Source organism: Liolophura sinensis, chromosome 12 (genome assembly GCF_032854445.1).
Source record: "Liolophura sinensis isolate JHLJ2023 chromosome 12, CUHK_Ljap_v2, whole genome shotgun sequence".
Taxonomy (NCBI): Eukaryota; Metazoa; Mollusca; class Polyplacophora; order Chitonida; family Chitonidae; genus Liolophura; species Liolophura sinensis.
Window position 1 is genome coordinate 15408635 of NC_088306.1, and position 17084 is coordinate 15425718.

At 39.7% G+C, this 17084-nt stretch overlaps 1 protein-coding gene across 1 annotated transcript; it reads right to left on the minus strand.

Moving 5' to 3' along the window:
* Nucleotides 1–5506: 5506 nt before the first annotated feature.
* Nucleotides 5507–16859, minus strand: LOC135479456 (alpha-1,6-mannosyl-glycoprotein 4-beta-N-acetylglucosaminyltransferase-like). The gene is made up of 3 exons (XM_064759288.1): nucleotides 16612–16859; nucleotides 7256–7417; nucleotides 5507–6352 (listed from the first exon to the last, which is right to left on the minus strand). Exons 1-3 carry the CDS (start codon nucleotides 16712–16714, stop codon nucleotides 6018–6020), a joined length of 600 nt encoding a protein of 199 aa, XP_064615358.1. The 5' UTR covers nucleotides 16715–16859; the 3' UTR covers nucleotides 5507–6017.
* Between the last annotated feature and the right edge of the window lie 225 nt (nucleotides 16860–17084).

Below are 17084 nucleotides of genomic sequence, written 5' to 3' on the forward strand. Positions count from 1 at the left end.
CACCGTCGTATAGGGGAAATATTCTCAAGTACGGCGTAAAACACCAATCAAATATATAAATAAACAAAAACTTTAAGTGAGACTACGCCACTGATAAGCCAGCGTACTTAACAGAAGGCAACACAGTGGAATGCCAGCTAGACTGTCAGTGATGCAGGACAAGGGATACCGAGCTGGCGCAGAACATGAACTGACGGATTAGAAGGCCTGTGTTCTTTTTACGAAGAAAATTGTTTTCTTTCCTTTTTTTATAACACCCCCTGCCCCCCCCCCCCCCCCCCCAATAGGCTGAGTGACGTATTATGTTATAGCGATTTTGTACCTCTGTGCGTCTCTCCGTCCGTCCGTATTCCCGTATTTGTGTCCGTGTCCAACAGTGTTCCTCCGAGAGTTTTCTTTTGTGGTGGATACATAGATACACAGAGGACGATGTGTCATGACTTCCATTTGTCCATTTTCGTGGTTGTCATGGTAACCCAGCAGCTGTTTTTCTTTAGATATACTATAGAAATGGTTTCGTGTCCTGGCTGCAACTTCAGCTGTGTTCAGCATAAAGTTTTCTTGTTTTATAAAGAAATTTTGATATAAACATCGTCTCCTTTATCATACATGGCATTTTACATTACAGAAGAAACTATTTTAAGGTACGGTTAAGCGATCATGCATTTTATTAATATCCATTATAACGATATGCAGTGAGACGGTCGTTAAACATTGTGTTGAAATATGATTTGGTTTTGTCATAGTTTGTTAGGCAATAAAGCGGATTATTTCTCACACTGATATGCAAAGAAGTGAGGGCGACTGTATTAGTATTTTCGGATGCGAAATATGGAGTGGAGAGTCTTTAGGTAGTCTTGCAGGTAGTCTTAAGGGGTAAAAAAGATACAAGAAACGTTTGTAGATTTTTTTCTTAAGTTATCTCTGGACCACACCACCTTTTCACCGAGGGTACATGCTAAACACCAATCTTCTCATCAGTAAAGAAACCTTTCATATATCACATTGACTCCGTCATATATCGCGCTGACTCCGTTTTATATCACGATGACTCCGTTTAATATCACACTGACTCCGGAGAAAAGGGATAAAGGCTTTTTATTGAATTCATAAAACTAAGATTGACCTGGTGTCTTCAAGCAACATTCACAACTGGAAAAAAGAACTTGTCATCTTTTAAAATGGGATTGGGATTTTTTCTTATTTCTTTATATTTATAGGTATATAGGCGTTTCTTTTGACAACAAGCGCGAATAGTATTTAGAAAGACTACAACTGCAGCACCTTTTGAAAATAATTTTGTCGTCAGATTACAACAATATTCTGTCATATTCAGCACAACATCCTGTTAGTATAATATATTCTTTATGTTGAATTAATAAAATATATTAGCGCGCTAGCGCAGCGTAATGACTTGGGAGCCTCTCTCCAATGCGGTTGCTGTGAGTTCAAGTCCAGCTCCTCCTGGCTTCCTCTCCGCCCATACACGGGAAGGTCTGTCAGTAAACTACGGATGGTCGTGGGTTTCGTCTTGGCTCTGCCCGGTTTCCTCTCACTAAAATGCTGGCCACCGTCGTGTAACATCAATCATATAAATAAATAAATGAATAATAGAATATATGTGTGTTATATTTAACAGAATAATCTGCTGCAGTCGCAGAATACATTTTAGACTTATTCTAACAGCAGACTTTCTATTAACAATTAACAGATTAAATTTTTGAGTGCAGGTATCTATGTACACTTAAATCCCGTCCAGGCTATCCATCATCGCTCGACGCATCAAGATTCAACTTGAAGTTGAGTCAAGATGTTGAACCGTGTTGAATGGTCTGGGCGGGTTTTTCAGCCTCGTTTAACACCACTCAACGTCATCCAACATTGTTGAATCGGAGATGCGCATGTGTATTTTTTATCAACGAGTGGAGTGAAAGTAGCCAATCAGCGGGCGTGTAGAAATAACGTGACCGTCTTAAGGCACGTGAACTGGGCAAAATGCAGCACCAAAAATGAAAGAGATGAACTGGTCTCATGATGAGACAGGTGTACGAAAAATACCCTTGCCTGTACAAAACTCTCTTAAACCCAAGACACGATTCTCCCGACTGCTAGTCATTGTGTCTCATGCATTGTCTCAAAGATGGAAATTTGGTAACAAAAAAATTACAGCCCAACACGACTCAACACACGACAACAGTGTTGGACAATGTTGACCTATTTGATTCGTAGTGTGGACGGGAGCTTCAACTTGCTGTGGACTCTTGTTGAGTCAACAAAAGTTGAGTGATGTTGGATAGTCTGAACGGGGCTTTAGAAATGTGCTGGCTATTTATCAGCGACTATTGCTTCTATGGCCGTGAAACTTTAACGGACGCTTCAACCAAGTTTTATACATCTGACAGGATTTTCTGAAATTCGCACTTTCTTATCGTACCTCTCTGGGTCCGATTTCCCCCCGTTTTTCCACGTTCGACATGTCTTTTTTTATTCAAATCAATTTTTTTATTCAAATCAATTCAGAACGTATATTTAAATCGACGCTGTGATTAACAATGGATAATTCTTGGGTCTTGCTTTGCCATAAGTTCGAAAATAAAAATTGTGGACAAAGGTTTCCACTTTTCAATTCAAGAGGTGTATTACTGTTTAAAATAAGAGTTTTAAATGTCAGTTTTGACATTCTACAAACTAGATAGCTCCCTGAACATTATAGGACAGATTCATGTTGGAGGTGGCATGAACCTGTACCGTGCGCTACGTACGTACGTACACTCAAAATATTAATCTGTTATTTTTAGAAAGCTGGTTACCCGTTTTAATGCCATCATTAAATATATGGAAAGTTACTGTTTACCCTACTATACTGCATGGGTGGTACTCTCAGAAAGCTAAACTGTTATATTTAACAGAAGGTCTGTTAATTGTTCGAGTGATTCTAGAGTGTATTCTGTAATTATAACGTAATTATGTCATATTCAACAGAATATCCTGTTAGCCTAATACAATGTTTCTGTAGAAGTGAAGGAATATGTGTGTTTCATTTAACATGATAAATACAGCAGAATACGTTATAGAATCACTCAGACAGTAGACTTTCTGTTAAATTTAGCAAATTATTTCTTTGAGAGTACCACCTATGCAGTAGAAGTCAATGAACTTCCATATGTTCATATATTGTTTGCTGTATATTTCATATGCATATCTTCTTGTCAATGGTCGGTCATTTTCGGAAATGGCGTCAAGGGTGAACGTAAGAGCTTGGCGCCCCCAATTCAGGATCTTCATCCGCGGATCTGGTTTGATAGCTTAATATCCGGAATGACAAGTGATGTCTCCTAAATGCTGCAGTTAACCCCCCCCCCCCCCCCAAACACACACACCCACACCTCACCCCGACCCCAACTCACCCCCACACTTCCTGCAAGACAAGGCTGTGATTTTTTTTTATACTTTTGTGTGACACACCATGTTATCGTTTCGTTCCATCGTATCCTCGATCTTTGATAACTATTCGTTATCATCTTGGTAATTTATTTCTAGTTCTATGTTGTATGTCAAGCTAATAGCCCTACTCACACGCCCCCCCCCCCCCCCCCCCCCGTCTCGAAAACTCCTCCCTCCCCTCTGCTCAGTCTTATCACACAGAACTGCTATGATTAAGAATAAACTCAGATGAATCGAATATAAGTAGAAAATTGCACATTTATTATGTTATAATGGGCTAAAAAGTAATAAGCAATAAACAGTGGCATGTGGCGTAAAAGCAATTTTTAAGGGTACTAAAGCAGATACAAAATAGGCAAATGAAATTTCCGCATATTTTACCTCCGGTACTTTTTACACATATTTATTTACCTGCCCTTTTTCATCAAAGGAACCCCTGTGCCGTGCTGTGCCGCACTACCCCCACTGGCATGACTGGGCCCTGTATGACTGGGCCCTGTTACATACACCACGCATGCGCAGACTCCCATGAAATTATGTAAATATATAAATACCTATAATACAAAATGTCCAAACTATATACAATTGTAACAAGTATCGTATTAATAGTGTAATATTTTCAGTATGTTAGGAATGTATAAATGTTATTGCACACATGGCAGGACTGCTTTTGCTGTGGCACATATAATGGCTGCACCATTCATATAACTCATAATTGCTGTAGTACAAACATGACATAATTGCCGTAGCATATATGACACATAATTGCTGTAGCACAAACATTACATAATTGTTATTGCACATATGACGTAATTGCTGCAGCACAAACATGACATAATTGCTATAGCACACATATGACATATAATTACTGTAGCACAAACATGACACATAATCACTGCAGCACAAACATGACACATAATCACTGTAGCACAAACATGACAAGGGCTGTAGAACATGTGACAAATAACTGCTGTAGCACTAACATGACATGTTTGCTGTCGCCCACATATGGCACACAATTGCTATAGCACAAACATTACATAATTACTATAGCACATATATGACACATAATTACTGTAGCAGAATCATGACAAGTACTGTAGCACAAATTACTGACTTTCTCACATGTAACATAGATAATGATAGAAGATAAGTTGTTTACGCGAAAAAAAAACCCGCAAAGAGAGATAGCGGGGAAATGTACAAATCCCGTGCGTACAACATACATACATACATACAGACACACACACACACACACACACACACACACACACACACACACACACACACACACACACTTTCTGTATGTACCACACTTCTGTTAACACAAATGGCGCAAAACACTTTCACAAAAATTAACTGCAAAATAGGCGCTGCACACGGCAGAGCTTGCAGGACATCTCTACGCTTCTCATACCTGATAAATATATATATATATATATATATATATGTGTGACCAAACAATCCTTTTAACAGAAAAGCGCATACAGTAAGATGCCCAAATGACGCTATAACAATATATAATTTATATTATCTAATTTCACTCAAGATTGCATCTTGATAGTAAATCAGCAGAGGCACATCAATTTCATATGATATTGTCATGCAAATCTTGGTATTTACCACAAAGTACCTTTAGCTCTTGGTACAATTGCATTATACCCCCAAGATCTTTGTTTTTCAAAAACAGAAAACAAAATATACCTACAAAAGTTATATAGCACTTTTGTAATGCTTCTGACAGGATAATTCGCTCTCAGTTCACAATATTTACATGTATAGCTTCTGCCTGAGGAATATCAGTGGAGAAATGGCGGCAAACTCTACTGGATCTTAAATTTTGCTGGAAGAGAGAATGTAACAGGGGGACACGTATTTGATTATCTGACACTCCGCGGCATTACATCAAATAACGCAGTCCAGGCGATATATCCCGTCGGTCTTCAGAATGAATAGTTTGCTGATAGCATTGGCTTGCCATGGAAATAATTGGCTAACAAGTCGCTGATGGCATAGCAAGTGGAAATATCACATTATTAGGCATGCATAACAATAATTTACATGTCCATTAACACGACTCATATATTTATACACGTATTTAACGACTTCGTACGTGAGGTTCGCCTTTTGATGATTGGGAACGTTTGAACGCGTCTTGTTCAACTTTTTATTTTAATTTGCTTTTTCATGTTGCCTGTTTGGTTTATCTTATTTTCTAGGAAGAACCTGTCCTTCGTATTTTTTCTTTTTATGGACAATGACGAGTAGTATCCGTGGTGTTGAAACAGTGTCGGTTTTCTCACGATTCTTCCTGACTGCAACATCAACTTATTGAAATGTAAATAGGTGACATCATTAGGTTGTTCGTTGTAAAACAACATCAACATTTTGGCAAGTTTTTCAAGATCGTAAGAATGGAATAGCTTGCAATGAATCCGAGTTCACTGAACTCCAGGCAGATAAACCTTTTATGATTCCTCACGAAGTCCTCCATCATTCCGATGTAATTAGAACGGTGGTTACATCGTCTTCCAGCTGCAAATAATAATCTGCCACGTCACGACTGTACAACATTAAGTACGCGAAATCGTAATTCTGCTTGGAACGCCATTTACTCTCTGCACCGGGTGGTTGTAGGTAAGTTTGAGATTGTCCAGATCTGGGTAAAAATCTCTCGGAGCTTGAATGGTTCTCATGAGACCCGACTGGAAGTGGTTTTCGTATCGCTGTACAAGAGCTTTGGAAAGTTTTTGCCTGGAAGACTCCGCGAAATCCGCCAGTAGAATGACGAAAGCGACCTGTTCCACTTGCGTGGCGTTGGCATTGGCCAGCAGCGAGTCAATGGTGTTAAAGATGTAGGTTGCATTCTCCTGTCGCTCGATGGAGGAAATAGCGAACGTGAACTTCACTGTACAAAGACAGGAAAAAGGGTACGCTGTAATCTTGAGTTATTGGGAGGAAAATCCAAATGGACAGAATTGTTACACACAACATAATTATGACGTGTATTAATCATATCCAAAAATGAACTGTTTACATCACTGTTTTTTTTTTCAAATTTATTTAATTCAATGGTGTTTTAATGTCGCACTCAAGAATTTTTCACTTAACACTTAAAAATAATTTTTGTAGGGTTGGTATTTGGGACCACCTTTTGGTATGCATTTTCTAGGCGTAATAAAGTCATAAATGAGAATGTAACACACCCTTAATAAATATATTCAAGCCACAACCCGGCCTTTTCAGCTTAAAATGTGTTCAATTTTGAATTTGGATTTTGATTTTTTAATATATGAATTAGTATTATCATTATTCAACTGAAATGCATAGGTTTTCTATAAGACAAATTTACATTCAAACAAATTGATTAGACATGCATCAAATTTATTAAAAGCATTATTATGCAAAGACGATATATACCAAGAAGTAGTCCCAAATACCCACCATGCAAAATATTTTCAACTATACCCTTTTCCTCTCAATGGCAAAAAAATCGAAAAAAGACCATATTTGCAAATAAGTTTTCACCATCCTTCATCTAATTTTGGAAAAATATACATGTTTTATTCTCCTTTAATATATAAGTGACGGCAGCACGCTTTGCAGCGAGAGTTCAGTACCAAGGCTGAGATCAGGCTAACACCTAAGACGTGTGCTCTATAGCAAGTGATCTTAGTGAGTACCTCTAACTCGACGTGACCCGCTATGCTGCGCAGTTTATAGATTTATTTAATGTTTATCTTCAAACGCAAGAACTCACCAAGACTGAGCAATTCTGCATAGCGTTTCTACATCTCCCTATTTTACTGACCTTTGTTTGGCCTCACCTTTCCCGCCACAAGAGCGTTTTCGAACAGATTCGGTGGAATTTCAAAGAGCTTGGGCAAGGACTCTTGTTGTGGCCGACTTTTGTTATCATGCATACGCAGCCTGTCTTCATTTCTTTCTCTTAGCACGATCCTGGTGCCGGCATCTGAAACAAAAATGTATTTATTTATTTACTGAGACGATAGCAACCATAATTTAATGCATCACTGCTCATGGTATCTTTAATGGAGAAGACAACCTAGACTGGACACGTCCCCATTACTAGACACAACCATCTTACTGCGCAGGGTACCCTTACTGAACAAGAATCCTTACTGGCCACGGCACCCTTACGAGACACGGATCCCTTCCTGGGTACGGAACCGTTACTGCACATTGGAACCCTTGCTGCACACAACATCTTTACTGCACATGGCACTCTTACAGGACACGACACCCCTACTGGATAAGGTTTCCTTACCGTGCATGGCACCATTACTGAGCAACAATCCCTTACTGGGTACGGCACCCTTAGTGGGCATGGCACCCTTGTTGCACACCACAACCTTACTGCACACGGCACCATTACGGGACACGCATCCTAACGGAGTACGGCACCCTTAAGACACGTGAAACCCCTAGTGTATAAGGGCCCCTTTTACTGCACACGGCACTCTGACTCAGCACGGTGCACTTATTGCACTCGGCCCACTGTCTCGGCACGGTACACTTACTACACACGGCATTCTGACTCGGCACGGTACACATACTGGAGACGACACCTTTAATGGACAAAGCTACCTTGATGGGCGTGCTCATGCATTTAAAAAGATTAGGGCACAGAGAGCAAAAGACGACATTACCGAGAATTAACATTCCCTATGATGGTAAAAAGTTATGCTTGACTTGATGTCTAGATAATGCGAAGTAGAGCTTAAAATCTGCATTTTCCATCAGAATGAGGATTGTACCTGTTGAGGGTTATTCCCTTTGGACCCAGTAACGATCTTAGAACTTCAGCTATATTGCTATGGGCCGTGGTGCAATTGAAGCATTGACCCGAACAGTTAGTATAAAACCCTTAGTAAGATGAACATCCAGGTTGCAATACTTCACCGGTTAGGAGTGACCATTTGCTAAGCTTCAGCCTGTGGTCGCTGCTCGGGTTTTACTGCTTATGCTGTAGTCTTTTATGCTGCAATCCCGCATCAGCCATTTTGACTAATTCTAGACTGGAGACATCTAATAAATTACGATTGATATCACTCTATTTATTGCTTAATTCTGATTAAGTCATGGTGCTAGGGGGCGTTTAATTTGCTACTACCGAAGCATGAACAATTAGAATAAAAACGTAAGAAAGGTAAGCTGTCAGGTTGCCCTATTTCACCCGTTACGTGTAATCCTTTACCAATCATCATACTGTCGTCGCTTCCATAGTTTTACTCTCCATGGTGTATCTGTTCGTCGAAACAGACATGTGTATATCAGCCGTCAACTAAAATAGATGTTTCAGGGTCAATAATCGCAAACCAATCCACTAAACGACGTATAACACAAACCACCAAAGAACTAAGAAAGTATATGAAGTTCGAAAATATGGTGGAATCACGCAAAGAGAAGCAGTCAACAGTTTTCAATGATGTTGGAAAGACGCGAGGTATGTTCTATACGAGTGAAATCAGTATTCAAGTCGTGTACCATGCTAGAATATAAGTTGTCAATAATAAAATATGAATAAGTTGGGTTTTGAACTGTTCAAAAATCCAACGCGGCGATCTAATTGGAAACGATGAATACATATCCCCTAGCTGCAGGTTAAGCGAAGATAGCCACAATCATGAAGCAGAGTGCCAGGGATTCTGGACGCTCGGTCCATATGTACTTAAAAGATAATTATACTCATTGTAAAACTTTAAAAAGTTAGAGTGAAGGCGTTCGATGGAATAATCTTGTTACAGTAGTTTTTATTTATTGGCGGGGGGGGGGGGGGGGCGGGGGGGGGAGCAGTAATAACTTGTGATGTTGATTGTGATGTTGATAGTCACATATCACATAGGATTTAACAAAAACAACAAGGTGAGGTATGTGCCACGCCATATGTAGGTGAGGTATATACTACATCTTGTGCAGGAACCTTCGGTACATTGCTGTCCAAGTAGCCTAAGGATAATTTATAATGAGATATGTACCACACCTCCGTGGCTCAGTTGGTTAGCCCGATAGCGCAGCGTAATGACCCAGGGGTCTCTCACCAATGCGGTCGCTGTGAGTTCAAGTCCAGCTCATGTTGGCTTCCTCTCCGGTCGTAAGTTTAAAGGTCTGTCATCAACCTGCGGATGGTCTTGGGTTCTCCCCGGGCTCTGCCCGGTTTCCTTCCACCATAATGCTAGCCGCCGTCGTGTAAGTGAAATATTCTTGACTACGGCGTAAAACACCAATCAAATAAATAAATAAATAACGCCTTATGTAGGAACCTTCGGTAAATTGCTGTCCAAATAGACTGATGATAATTTACACTGTCTAAACTGAAACTATCCTTCTTGTCGTACAGCCTGAGAGGAAACCGTTTTGGCGGTTGTACAAATACAGGTTCAGACAAGATGTACCATCTGGAGGGTCTGCTTTAAATCCAGCGAAAGTGGATATATATTTTTCACAGCCTTTGCTATATATGGATTATCCAAATCGAGGAGATCATCAATATACCGTATAGTGAATGAGAAAGATCGCTACCTCGCTAATAAGACAAACAACGAAACATCTCATGAATGGTAACCCTTGCATGGAGAGTGGCTGAAGAAGGCTTTGTTGCTTTTGACATTAATGTAGCATTGGTAGGTTTTATTAAACACCTATGCAGTTAGTGACGAAATTCTATCAATGAACTCTGGGTGAGGAATTGTAGTATAGAAAGTGGAGAAATCCCTAGCAGAGATGTCCTTATACAGTGAGCGTATTTGAGCGTCTAGTTCTTCAATGAGACGTTTGGAGTTTTTACGATCCCACATACAGTTAATGTCGGAATTTTTTGGAGTTGCTCAACAGTATTATTTCCAAAATGACTGTACTTCTTGTAGTGACTTCGTTAAGAGAGTAGATAGAGTTTTGGTGTTACAACTGAAGTAAAGCGAGTTTTGCATGGAGATTAATATATATATATATATATATATATATATATATATATATATATATATATATATATATATATATATATATATATATATATATATATATATATTTGGAGTAAAGTTGTGACACACTCCTCTGAGAAACGACTGAAATATTTTAAATAGTTCCTCCAGAGTATTGGTTGTTCTAGAATACGTTGATGTTGTAGCAGTTGTTGTAGTGATATAAAGCACTTCTACAAGAACCTGGTAGTAATCATTTTTTGCAGGCAAATATTATATTACTAGGAGCTTAACGTATTTTCTCTGAAGATCACCAAGTGCTTTCTACACGCTAGGACCCTTCAGAATTTTGGTTGGCTGTCGCATGAGCTTTTAAATTAGAATCTATAAGGTGGATTGCATACACAACCTTTTTCTTTACTAGCTCAAGCCAAGTGTCATGGACTGAAGGTTCTATCTCCTCCCGTTTACACCATTTTTTGCCAAGCTTTCAAGCGCCGAAAGAACAATTTTCTTACTAGCTCTCTTATTTATGTTTCTCGGCTCTCTATACTTGGGACCCCTCACAAGCAGACTTCGTGCATCAGGATTATTAAGGTTACCAACCATGAACAGTTTTCTATAATATCAGCATTACTCGATGGATGCCCTTGGTGCGTAAATGCAATCAGGACACAAATCGTGTACAAAGTTCGTTTATAACATGTCGAGAATCAAGGTATGTATATCAGCTGCACTTTGATCACTTGGAGTGTAAAAATGGCTTTAAAATACAGGTTTCCTAAAGCCCCAAAATTAGCCCGAAAATTATTGGTTGCCTGTCGTGGTTATGTAAACGGCTGGGTTTTAGGGGTGTAGTCTCATTTCGCCTACTTCTTTTGTTTGAAATTAGAAATTGGAGGTAGGCGAAATGATAATCCCCAAGGTGTGAAGATAACCATTTAATGGGATTAAAACTCCAGGGTGTAATCCGATTAAACCTCAGGGACCGTGTGGACAAAAGAATGACCCAAAGATGGACGCATAGATCATAGTAAAAAACATATTGTTAGGAATGTAATACATAAGAGTGGTAAATAGATAAGTGATAAATGATGACAGTTAAAAATTACAAGTGTAGCAAGAACGATGCTTTGTCCGCAAATTCCACCAATGTCAGTTGTTCTCCCTGCAACTGTTCTTTCAATCTTTGTAGCTTCTCGTCCAGAGTCCGATAATCAGATTTTTTTCTGTTCAGTCGGTATTCGTAATTATTCCACACAAGAGTTACCCCACCTCTCGTAGTTGGTATGAATTCAAGTTGTGCTTGCACTGCTGCCATGATGTTACTTAATGATTGTCTCGTTTTTGTTTATTTACTGGTTTTAGGGCCACTTTCCTGGCGGATATCGTGGCCCATCAAATCAGTGTTTTATTTATTTTTTGTTTTTTAACACACGAATATTTTGGTTACATATGTACATGAGTCAATTGGTGGGATTAACCTCTTTGTGGTAGCATGTTACAGCTTATTGTATAGGTTCAAATGCTGCCATGGTTCAAATCATGCCAATGATTGTCTCAACGTCTGCGATCGTATTTATTGTGATAAGTGAGTAAAGTTCTGTCAGTGTCACTCTGATGCAAACGGTATTCCCCATCAAGACTTCAGTGAGCATTGCGCTTCTACTAAGTTCACTCAGCCGATGAGTGAATGACGCTCAGTAGGAACCCATTAGGGGGCGTGCCCCCAACCATCTACAGGATGCCTGTCCGAAAAATCTGAAGTAGGCGAAATGAGACTCATAAAGGTGTGAAAGTAGGCGAAATGAGGCTAAACCGTTTTAGGTATGCTTCCGGAACGTTTGTTTTCATTGTGAGGCCACGCTCAATCCCAAGCCTGTGATTATCCAAACTTCAGACAACCTATTCCATTTCGATCTGTCAAGGAGAGTTTCGAGCTTGAACTCTTTTGTCGTTAAAGGTAAAAACAGTCCTACTCTGTCATGTGACTTGTGAAAAATGTTAAGCAATCTTTGTTGACATTAAATTATGAACCACTTATCTCATTGTGTTTTTGAGGCACAAATGACACACTTCTTTCCTCTAGGAACTTCTCAAGATCACAGCATTTCAGATCCTGGAATTTCTCTATCGTTCATCTACTGTAAGTAACTTTTTGTGAAACTTTTTTCACACGCCCATGTTATAGCAAATGCGATCAATGGTAGTTATTTTTGACAGGTCACATGATATTGAGGTCTCAAGCTCACAGCATTTCAGATCCTGGAATTTCTCTATCGTTCATCTACTGTAAGTAACTTTTTGTGAAACTTTTTTCACACGCCCATGTTATAGCAAATGCGATCAATGGTAGTTATTATTGACATGTCACATGATACAGTCGGACTCCTTTTACCTTTGTAGATAAAAGCCTTTTACTCAAAACTCCCCTACTGGCTATGATATAAAAGACAACACGATAAATAGTAACACCAGAACAGTGAAGATAATGTGAGAATAGGGAAATAGTCACACGTGTTACTATTCAGCGTCTAGTCAGTTTATTTCAGATGGCGTTATTTCCAACGGTTCATGTGTTGCTTGAAAAGTCATGGGGGCTTCCGTGGCTCAGTTGGCTAGCGCGCTAACGCAGCGTAATGACACAGGGATGTCGTAATGACTCTCACCAATGCAGTCGCTGTGAGTTCAAAGCCAGCTCATCCTGGCTTCCTCTTCGGCAGTCGGAAGGTTTTTAGCAACCTGCGGGTGGTCGTGAGTCTGGCTCTGCCAGTTTCCTCTCAACATAATGGTGACCGTCGTCGTACAAGTGAAATATTTTTGAGTACGGCGTTAAATACCAATCAAATAAATAAAAAGTAATAACGCAGGCTTACAAACCCCCAAGCACTGTGGCTTAAGCAGAATTAGATAGATAAATGCAATTCATTGGGCGTAACTGGTCTAGAATTAATAATCAAAGTGCTGTGTAGGCATGACATTTAATATACAAACACACCAAGCCATTGGATCAGAGAGTTATATACTACAGGGAGGGTAGTGAAGATTTGAATACTTCAGGCGCTCAGGATTGTGTTTCATACGTCAACGGGTTATGGTCATATTTCACTGACCTTGAACAAAGCAGCATTTGTAGAGACTAAAACTCTATGACTGACAACATAGATCACCGGCTCCCTCAGGTGGCAAGGTTATTGCTATGTAGGAAAAGCCAAAGCCCTTCATTCTACTTTCAATGACACCACTGAATCTGCACTGTGATCAGCCAGGGGACACACTAGGCGGATATTAATCTCCCGTGAAATACGCTGACGATATGCGCAGCACACTGGGCGGATTTTTCCATCCATCGTGGTCATGAGGTTATGTCATGTGATCTAGTAAACCATGTGACACAAACAAAATTTCACAGTTCAACACAGTTCGGTGTTGTTTGATTGGTCAGCTCGATTTATCGACGGTCTAAATTCGCTGGAGCGGACACAGTACTTGATACATGCGAATTTCGGGGCGGACAAGATCGTCTGCGGAATACGCCGCCACAGGCGCAGACACTTTAAGTGGATTTTTAGAAAGTCACAAAGTACGTCCAGTCGAGCGAAAGGTTATAAATGCCAAGCCAGCATACCCACACAATCACAATCAAAAATACTTATTTTGGTGTAGTTTACAACATAAAATACTACACAGAATAGGGTTAGCCCGAAACAAGGAGGGGAGTGATGGTCTTACGTGACCGGTGAAATCCAACATGTTGTCAATTTACTTCAGTTAGGGTTTTATTACAACTGTTCATGTAAATGAATAAATAATAGCAAGTAGCACTTAAAGAGAAATGGGTAAAAAAAATCAATAAATGCAATTTATCTGAGGTCACTAGTGTAATTACTCAAATGCGTGTGGTGTTGTCAGATTTCATAAACAATAACATGAAAACAACGAAAAATTTAAGGACTCCAAAGCCGTTGCAACGGTACGTCAAACGCAGTTACCATGGTGACGTATCTCTTTACTGTACGTTGTCATGAAAATTTCGCCCGGCGCAGTTTTGCGACTGCTTCGTAGAACGGACCCCGGGAGCCGGTTTCATGAAATATATATTTACTCTTCAGTAACCCTTAGCTTAGTGCACTTTAGGCCCTATATCTCTACTGCGGATGGTCGTGGGTTTCCCCCGCGCTCTGCCCGGTTTCCACCCACTATAATGCTGACCGCCGTCATATAAGTGAAATATTCTTGAGTACGGCGTAAAACACCAATCAAATAAATAAATAAATTTATATCTCTACAACATACGTTGTGATTGTAGTGAAGTGTTTACTTAGCTAAGTACGCTTTATGAAATCTGTCCCTGGTCTCTTGACTTAAAAAAAACAACAACGGGATGTACATCTACCATTTCGCAGTATATTAGAGTTATCTGACCAAATGATTCCATCTGTCGTAGTTTACGATGTTGAAATATGGAGTGTTCATAATATAAAATGTATTATTACAGTAGAACTAAAATTTGTGAAACCTTTTCAAAATCTGTTGTCACGTTTTTGGTATTTAGAGAGTTGGGAAGAGGCTCTGTTGACATCATAATCTAATCCAAATGTCCAAACCAAAAAAAAAAATAAAAAAACCAAACAAACAAAAAAAAAAAAAACACAACATAAAAACAAAAACAAAAAAAAAACGACCTAGGAAAGTCAAAGTTTTCTTAAACAATTTAAACTTATTTAATATCTGGAATTGCCAGTAATTTTCAAATAATAATTGGAATATCCACTTCCACTGATCAGTTTCCCATGCAACCTTTTGACAAAATGACGGATGCAGCTGTGAGGCTCCTCTTAGACTCACCAATTTCCCTTGAGTAGTAAAGTTGATAAAGTGATGTTGTTGTTATCTACGGAATTAAAAATGGTGACTGTGGGTCTGAATAGGCCACCGTAATCTTTCAACTGATTTCAATATCGCCAATGAAAAGTTTTGTTTTTCTTCACGACAACAACCGCGCAAAGCAACTGACAAACAGGCTGAGCTAATCATTTGTGCAGTGTATCATGTGTCTAGGACAACGTGCATTTACCTGTTCAAAGTCAACCTGTACAGGCAATAATCGTAGCGAATAATGTACAAGGGATCAGCTAAAACACCTTACTGTAAATCACATAGAATTTATCCGAAAATTTCTGGCCGTAAGTTTGGCCCATTAGAGTTGCCGAAGGAGATGACAGGATAGAGACTCCCCAGGGGTAGACTCCCCTACACAGAGAGAAGGGTGATTATACACCCATTAGTCAATCTAGACTCATTAAAACGTTGTTCGTTGCTCGTAATATGCCAGCGGATTATTCTCAAGATTGGGTCCGTCGGCCGTAGAAAAAATTTTTTTCTTCTTATTTCACCCGTAAAATAACTTGCGGAAAATGAGCTAAAATTTCCCCAGTCGGTTACATCCACAGAGTCGGAGCTGGGTGTGGCACGACATATGAGATATTAGCAACCCTCACCTCCTCCATTAAACTTCGTGAAGGCTTTGGTTGCTAATCCACACCTTACTTGGGTTAACTACAGTACTTGACAGTGAGGCTTAAAGATTTCCCGACGGGTCACACCTTTGTTTTTACTCTTGGTGAATGAAGTGAACAAACCTGTAAATTCTAAAAATGTCCACGCTAGACAGGCTACTTGACGTATTACTTCTCAGGTCGACAGGGTAAATTTGCGGGTTACACTTGTTGGTCTCAATGAAATGGGCGAATGCTTAATTGTTCAGGCTACGTGAAGGTTGCCCGATGGTAGTATTATCGGGAGAACGGTGTTATCCGTTCACATCCCGTAAATATATTTAATAAATTGGCATATAAAGGTATTTCAGCGATACAGATCTGGTGAGTATCAGTCGTCAAGCTGTCGCAAAATAGGAGTGGAGTTTGTAACGTCTCATGCAGGTGTTATTTCGCTACAATTGAAACTCTCCTCTTCTATTGATATAGAAGACTAGCATTTTGCTTCTGTACTTCGAGAGTTCCTGTCTAACGCAGTAGTAGGCTAGGCTATAGGTTAGTTCTCCATATGTATAAATGTTGGACATTTGCCAGAACTATGTAGCTTCGATTTTGATTTTCAGTAGGAATATATTTAACGTTAAGTTTCAGGTATAGTCTTTAACCAGGTGAAATACTAACCATAAAGAAAGCCAAATATATACGGAGTTAAATAAATGCCAACTTACCGCTGATCATAAGCCTCATTGATTCTGCCCATATCAGTATGGACATCATGAAAGTTGGGAGAATTAGAATGGCCCAAATCTTACATTTCATTCCCTGCCGCATGGCGACGAAAATCAAGTCTACAATGCCGTCTGTTTTCTTTAAACCACTTTCAACTCGGTATAGGGATATTGTTCACTTGCTACAGTGTGCTTGTGATACGCACTTTCGGCAGAGTTTGAGGTAAAACTGAGGTGTGAGAATTTAAATTCAGTAAGTTCTCCATCTGTCTACGCCCGTCCTCGTTCTAAAAGTGGATAGATTGCCTGTTTTCTTGATCAACGGAGGGGCCAACCTAGATGTTTTGTGCAGTCTCGAAACATTTACCATGGGCTTCTCCCACTATGCTCTATGTAGGTCAGACTAAAGGTCGTCAAGGATACCCCTCTATTCGGGAGGCTCTTTGCCCACAACTCCAGTGAGGCGCGACTGG